The sequence below is a fragment of the Trichoplax adhaerens genome, genomic scaffold, assembly GCF_000150275.1.
Source record: "Trichoplax adhaerens TRIADscaffold_8 genomic scaffold, whole genome shotgun sequence".
Classification (NCBI taxonomy): domain Eukaryota; kingdom Metazoa; phylum Placozoa; class Uniplacotomia; order Trichoplacea; family Trichoplacidae; genus Trichoplax; species Trichoplax adhaerens.
Genome location: NW_002060950.1, coordinates 350223 through 358573, shown reverse-complemented (window position 1 = coordinate 358573; position 8351 = coordinate 350223). Strand labels below are relative to the sequence as shown.

Below are 8351 nucleotides of genomic sequence, written 5' to 3'. Positions count from 1 at the left end.
TACATATGCAAATGTATATTCTGTTATCAGTAGTTAATATAACATACTGTATTTTATCATTTCCTCACAGATGATTTATCGGCTATAGAGCAAGTGACACTGTTATTTGTAATTATGATATATCAAATAGGTCAATATTGAACTATGTATTCATATGCGACTTACTCAAATGATAGTTTGACATGATTTAAATTTTTAATTAAAAGATCTGTTTTCGTACAAATTATGATTTTAGTATTGTTTAAAATAATTTCCAGAGTTAATACAGGACGTAGTCTTTATATTTATAACAATTGCATGGCACGATTAATACCTTTATTATCATTTACTTATCGACCTGAAAAACTTACTCACTAAATTAGTTGTAAAGTTTCTCAGCAATACCACGATAGTATTATGATTATGTCATTAGATATCATTTCACCCGACGTAATTGGGCAAATACAACAATCTTGATGAGATGCAGAGACATGCCGCTTCATAAAGTATTTGAATGTATATTTGCTTTGGATAGGTTTAAATTTTAAGGACATTATAAATGTAGTCTAGAAAATTAATCTACAGTACAGAACTGTACTTAGGAGGACCGAATTAGTTCTTATACTGCAATTACAATTCGACCAAATTATATAATATTATCAGAGCGATGACATGAATCCCGACTGTTTAGGCCATCTTAAGAACTGTTTGGACCATGGCAGCAACACCATCGTGTACCACATGAAAGTCGGCGTCGCACATAAATGCAGCAGTTGTCACTACGCGATTTTCTTGATCAACATGAATTTCGTGAAAGCAGTTAAGCAAATGTTTATCAGTCATAAAATTGGGCTATATTTATAATGTTATAGTTATTAGTGCTGTAAACTGTAGATGATAGGTACCATCATTTTTTAAGTTGGATTGACAAAATACGAACCAGCGCTCATCACTGTACAGTGCAAGTAGCAAGAACACCGCTACCAATTTAAAATTTACTTTTATAGCATAGAAAGGATATATTAACAGCTGTATCGACATGCTTGGCTCCCATTTTTTCAATTGCTTGTGCAGTATCGGCATAAGGCCATTTCCCGTCGTCGTTTTTACTCTGCCCTACAGTTACTTCACCCGTTCCAAGAACCTATACGTTGATAAAAATTATAAATTGGCATTATACTAAATCATCATATGAAGATAATGCTAAGAAAGGATATGACTAAAATTAACTTCCTAAGAGACCTTGGCCACGATTGTTGGGGCGATGCAACAAAATCTAAAATTTTGTAGAAAGTAACAAGATTGTGCTTAATCACATGATGAAAGTATGATACATTTTCTAGAACTATATTGCTAAAATTTTTGTATTATTAAAACGTAAATAAATCTATTTCAAAATCAAATTAACTGTCTCTTCTATTGATTCTTACCCCATGGGTTTTTTCAACTTATGAAAGTCTACGATAACACGTTGCACTTCATCATTTACCTCACAGTCTGGGCCTTTAACTGCAACAGTAGACCTAGTAGAGAATAATTCCGTGCAATATTAGTACTACTACATAATCTATATGACAAGATATCAAATTTGTAACTAGATTAATCACTTATGCAGTAATTTAATCACCAACATACAAATTCTTCGCTGCTCCAAACCCTCCAGGGAATACAATGGCGTCATAATCATTGGCTACCAAAGTATCAAGAGCTGCGATATTACCTCGAGCAATTCGTGCTGATTCTTGAAGAACGTTTCTAGCAATTACAAGTATAATCATTCACTTCAATCAATAGAACAATCTTCATCTAGCATGTTAGTACACTTTATAAACATAGTTGTTGACATGTCTATAATACTGTAAGTTTGGACTTGCCTGTTGACACTTTCCTCCTGTCCATTCAGATGATTGATAGTATGCATTTGTGGAATATTAGGCGCAAATATAGAGTATTTCACTCCTTCACGACTTAAGCTCACTAAAGCACTAAAGTATTAAAAAAATAGCATTGAAATCATTATTTAATAACTTACTTTATCGTTTTATCAGTAAGATAAAATGGATTTCTAGAAGTATAGTAACTTATTGACTTATACATTAGGTGCAAAGCGACTAACAATAACGTCTATTAGAATTCTTGCAGAGTCTAATGGCAGTTTTGACAATACAGTACAGTATACATATGCTCGTACCGAATCGTACATAAATAGTACGCTATTTCAATATATTGTAAATATTACGTTGTATAGGCATACTTATGGGACAGCTGGTGTCAAATCCTAACAACTATAAAGGTAAATCATGCATTATTACCACTATAACTTCCTACATCTAGAAACTTACGCAGAAGCTTCGTGGATTTCGCTTCCATCGAAGACTCCACAGCCAGATAAAACCTACAAGAGAAAATGAGTTCCTGTGTTAGGCACGCGTCTAATTTTACTACATAAGCGTATACTCCGTAGAGTAAATTATATTAAAATAACTTGATATCATTGATAACAACTATTCTAAGTGAATCATTATAATTGTATGTGGGAATATTGAGGCAAAATACTGTACTCAAAAGAAGTCTGAGTAAATTAATGTATCGATTCATTTTATAGCACCTTTTCTAAACTAGATTGATATAATTGTTATTATACCGGTTGATTCTCTTACAGCAAATATGAGATACTGCATAATTCAATTCGTTAAGTAAGATGATACAGTATGTCTATATGAGTGACTGTAACTGATTATTCCTTTGCATACTATGGGTGCAGTATTCATTTTTCGGTAGACTGTAGCTATTTTTTTTTCTCTCGCGTATCATCATCATCAATCATCGCCTCAATAGTCAACAGCAAATAGTCAGCAAATCGTTTCTTTCCTCTACTGTACACGTATAATAATCCTCTTATCATATTCTTTTATCATGCAATACTCGTATACCAGAGCTATCTTCTTGGGCGTAGACATGACACCAGGTGTAGTGGAAATAAGTCGGCGAGAAATAAGTTGGAAGCCTTTCGAAAACATTTGCAACAAAATGAGCTCTTGTTCACGGATGAATTGCAGCTTGCACTTTACCTCTGCTAGTGCTTAACTCTACAACACTACAGTACAGTATACTGTAGTGTACACTGTACTGTACACTGTACAGCAGCTCGACTCTGAACTGGATTAGACTGGACTGACAGGACGGATGGGAATGAGTCACGGGGACAGCTAGGTCAGGAGTCAGGACCGACTAGACCATACAGTACCTTCGGACAAAATTTCACTTTGTACTGTAGCAGATTTTGTCTTTAAACTGATATTGTTTGAGAATTTTATAATGGCCATCACGAGTAGCGTAATTCTATCAACTCGTATAAAAAGTTCAGCTCTCTAGCTACATAATATTGTAAAGTATAGCTATTTTAGATTAGCTATAGTAATATTTTTCCCCTTTTTCTACGTCTGAAAAGAAAATAAACATGCTTGTTCTATACTGTACTGTAGAAACGATCCGCATACTGTAAACTTCTACACCGTATCTCCTGCAGCTCTGGTCGTTTTTCTTCAATCATCGGAGAGAAAAAGAAAAAAATATGAGAATTGTAATAAATTGTCGAAATAGTATAGCAAAAGAGGAGACTATAGTGTAGATATTCTTGATAGAGACGGAAACAAGATGATTAACGGTAGATAGCGTTTCATTTATCATTAGACTTAGAGATGGCACAGAGATAAGTTAGTTAGACTGGGCGCCATATAAAACGTACGAGCATATACGATACCTTTATCCATGCGCGCATATAGCACCAGGCGGATTCAGAATATACAAAGTTGGAAATAATCATACTTAGATAATCCCAATACGGCATGTGGAAGTTATCTAAGATTGGTATATGTTCGTATATGCATATCTTATACGGCCGTATCATATCCATAGTAAATCATGGAATATTCTAAAACTTATTTATACTGACGCGTATTACAATATATGGAATAAAATGTTTCAGAAAATTCGACATGCACACGAGCGCGAGCGCGTACCCATTCTAGGGCTTGAGAAATCACTCTACTAAGACTGTGACAAGACTGGTAGAAATGAAGACATCTTCATCTTTTTTCTACTGTATCACCATCTTTATAGCAGAGACAATCAGTAAAGTTCAGTTATAAATATGGATACCTGTATATTGGACATTGAACGATGTTAAAAGACTTATTGCAGACCTGGTGCAAATACTTGCAAGATAGATGGGTATTCAAATGTTCAACAGCATAACTTATGCTGTAATGAGTTATCAATACACCTAATATCTGGATAGCTGATATCAAGCAAATTATTAGTAATACAATATTAATGGAGGGCATAAGCCTGACTTTCCCATGATAGCTATCGGCTTTTATTGCACGGATAGATGAAGTAACAGTTTGCATTTTTAGCTATCTCGTTCCTATCCGTTTTCCGATTCAGTGACATCATCTCAAACTCATTCTTTTGGATGATACTACAATATCATCTATTTTACTAGATTAGCCGCCATAGTTGAGTACTGTAGCAAATGATGAACTAAAAAAATACGACAGAAACTGAATCAAGGGAGTCAACGCAATAAATAGCCTGTTAAATTAACTTGAGCAAATGAGCAGTACCCGATCAATACAATACGTCTGATAGTAAAAGTGTTAAATGCGCGTGTTGACTCATTTACCTCACTTGTTAATACTAATGATATTACTTTGCATATTTCTAAATATAACGACAAAGAGTGACTACTGTAACGGTATGTGATCGCAATGACTAATTAATTAGGCAGTAATGAAATCAAGATAATGTTGTACCGTATATCTATGAACGATCGGTCTTTCTAAGACAAAAAAAATGCTAATAGTCATTATTATTATTAATACCCTCAAAGTCAATACCTAGAGCATAAATACATTATTAAGAGGGCATTTCTTTAACTATTATTTTACAATCAAAGCAAAAAAAACTAATGGTCATTATTATTAATATGCTTGATCTTAATATATAGAGCATACATACTTTATTGCGAGGACATTTTTTCTTTACTCTTATTTTACTTGTAATAAAGAAAATGCATTCATATTTATTTACTTTTCTTTATTTATAGATCGTGCATAGCATTAGTTTACATAAAATAATTGTATTCATAGTCTCGATAGGGTGATCATGTATTTCAATTATTATGTATCTAGTGTTGTAAATTTATCCAATATAATATACAGGTTTTATAAAGCGTAGTAACAAGGAAATTTCAATTTCGTATTTTGGATTTAATAAAATTTCATATCACTTTTGATATGGCAGTATTTTCCTGCAATCAATATTGCCAGCTAATCTGCGATATCCTCTATCATGAAGTTGGTATTGAGAATAGTAACTTTCCATCAATAGATACCATACTACAATCAGATAGGTTAGCCAAAAATAATCGAAGGGTTATTATCATCAATGCTCCGCACCTGTCATGAAAAGAGGGGATAATTATGAATAGGCAATAGACCTAGAAGGAAAACTAGAGTAAAGTAGAGTTGTAAACTATCAGTGTGGGTGTACGTTAAAAAATTTAAAGAGAAAATTAAACACAGCCATCAAGACTATTATATGTTCAACATTGAAGCAGCTATTCAAAGTTTTCCGGCTATAGTTATAATGATAAGCGTAATCTTTGATATGCTATGACTGTTAATAGTGAAGTAGAAACAATGAGACAATTTTATGTCAAATTAGACGGTATTGTTTCACCATTTCCTATACATTTAATTAATCCATTATCTATTGAACAATATGGTTATTTTAGCACTTGTGCAAAACGGATTTCTAATAAGATAGATATTTATAGATGTCTATATTTGCTAGCTGACTAAATGAAATTTGGATTTTTGTAAACGGGATGATTCGATAGTGATTCTATTTAATAAAATATACAATCAACTCATCTCCTGGGTAATTTTGTACGTTTAAAATAGTAAAATCATAGTTATAATTCGCTCTTATGTTAATTTGTTTCAAGAAAAAGAGTTTCAATAAGGTAAAATTGTATTATAATCATTTTCGTATATATTACATTCTCTTTGAATGAGTTATTTAGAATAGATAGATTTTAGCTCTGAGTGTGAACATATGCTGTTTCTAATTCAATTATTTATAGATGATACTTTCAGATCGATACTTGACGTTGTTATGTTTTATTTTTAGATTGCTTGTTTCAAAATTAAATATTCTATGCAATTAAGTCAGCCTTTCTGTATTGTAAAAGCAGAGATCTACGCTATATGAACATAATCTACTACCTGTAAAATATAACATGGATGACAGCCTTGAATCAATGCATCTGTAATTCGCATACAAATTGCTACTGTAATATTAAATTAGCAGCAAAGTGGTCTTTTATTTAAATAGTATGGAACTATTTAATAGCGAATATTACCATCCATATCCTATTTTCTATCGAAAAATGATGACTATCAAGTCGTCATTTTGCAAACAGATTAGTATCAATGTTAGATTAGCATTACTCCTATTTATTACTATGGTTATCATATTATCTATAGGAAGAGAAAATAAATGATATGATACGTGTATTAATAGTTTTAGCTAAAAAATGTATCGTCATCTTGACTGTATTAAATAGGATTTAGAACTAGTAGATAAAGTGATTGAGCTTTTAAGTCATCGAATCCAAATTTGCAATGCCGTTTGTAGACGTAGCATAATATGCCATGATCTTTATTATGGGATTCTTAATATTAAAAAATGTAAATTGCATAACACTATTAGGCTAGCTAATGGGCAATTCGATCAATGTTAATAAAGGTTAGGTGACGAAATGAGTATAATTGTTGAATCGAAACAATTGCTTCTATTGCATTAAAATATAGTACGGTAAAACAGTCAATATCATCTTATGTTTACTTTTTTTAACCATTACTTTCGCAATCTTAAAAAAGATTTCAAAGTTCGATATAAAAAAAGATACAATTATCCACGGCTTGCACCCATCAAGCAATTACTAGTGTAAATTATTATTTTCATACCATTCTTGGCTAGTATTGTTGTTTTGATTTTATTCAATGCAAATTCAATTCCTTTATATTATTTAATATGACGCGATAATAGAATTGATAGAATTAATTATGTCAGAACAATTTTAATTTACTATGCTGCCGGCTTTTATCAATTAAAATTAATGAATTTTAAATTAGCCGTATATTTATTGTATCCCTCTGATGACCTAGGCTCGAATATTTACCTATATAAATGATTACTCCCTTTGCTCTAGTTCATTCATTAAATTATCATTCTTCCATCAACGAATCGCCTTATTTTTTTAAGGTCCAGAAAAGGTAAAAAATGATTAAAAAAATGTTGAAATCATCCAATTAGTTAATACTAATGCATTGAAATCTCTGTATCTTCAGTATTTGAATAAGGGGATATATAGTGCGTATCGCATACGTATAGCTCTGATAATATATACATCTAACTTAATCGTGATCATGACGATGATTAATACGTTTCAATTATTTTAGAAATTACTAAGTATAATAATGCAGGTACTACCCTTAGTTTCAATAGATCTAGCACCTTATATAAGTATGCATGAATAGTATCATGGATGCAAATTGTATCTTCACAGCCTAGTAGAAGCTATACTATATTTAATCAACATTGATTTCAACTACTAACATTAATTTACGACGTTGCAGCTTGAGAGAAAGAATTTAATATCGATTTTTATTATAATACGATCTCTATCAAAGAAAAAGTAAAAAGATTCTGACTTATTTAACAGATCTGCCTAGCATTTCAATCGATTCTATCCTTTACTACGATTACTTGACTCTAAACTCCCGTTAAGTCTAGAATAGTAAAAGCAAAGGAAAATATTTTAAATATGGAATGACGCCAATTTCTTGTCTATCCACATATATGAACATTTTGTAACGATAGCGCTATTTGAATATACCTATTGTTATAAAATTTACGAATTTTTCCATATCTAAGTTACGGTTTATTCATTTTATGAGCATTTCATGTAGACTTCTCATATGCATTACATTACACTATTACAATCATATTGTAGTCAAGTTACTATTGCCTTTTAACAAGCAAAAGTGATAAAATGAACAGGACATAATAAAGATATTGCGGCATTCTTTTTATTCATAGCCTGCAATAACAGTTTGAGATTACAGCATAGATCATGTTAGAAAGCTAGAATACTTTGCACGCCATGACTTTGAAATTATATTGCCATGTAATCTTGACATTTCCCATTTCAGACGGTTATGCTCTATTTCATTTTCTTCCAGAATACCTAAAGATTAAAGTATATACTACATCATAAATTATATGTAAGAAACATTTAA

At 31.7% G+C, this 8351-nt stretch overlaps 1 protein-coding gene across 1 annotated transcript; it reads right to left on the bottom strand.

Moving 5' to 3' along the window:
• Window positions 1-666: 666 nt before the first annotated feature.
• On the bottom strand, window positions 667-2374 carry TRIADDRAFT_28263 (uncharacterized protein; the record flags this gene model as incomplete). Its single annotated transcript, XM_002114519.1, has 7 exons — window positions 667-831; window positions 1019-1123; window positions 1222-1255; window positions 1410-1502; window positions 1615-1720; window positions 1837-1964; window positions 2322-2374. Coding segments are annotated over 7 exons (684 nt in total), but the record flags the coding sequence as incomplete, so codon positions are not given.
• Between the last annotated feature and the right edge of the window lie 5977 nt (window positions 2375-8351).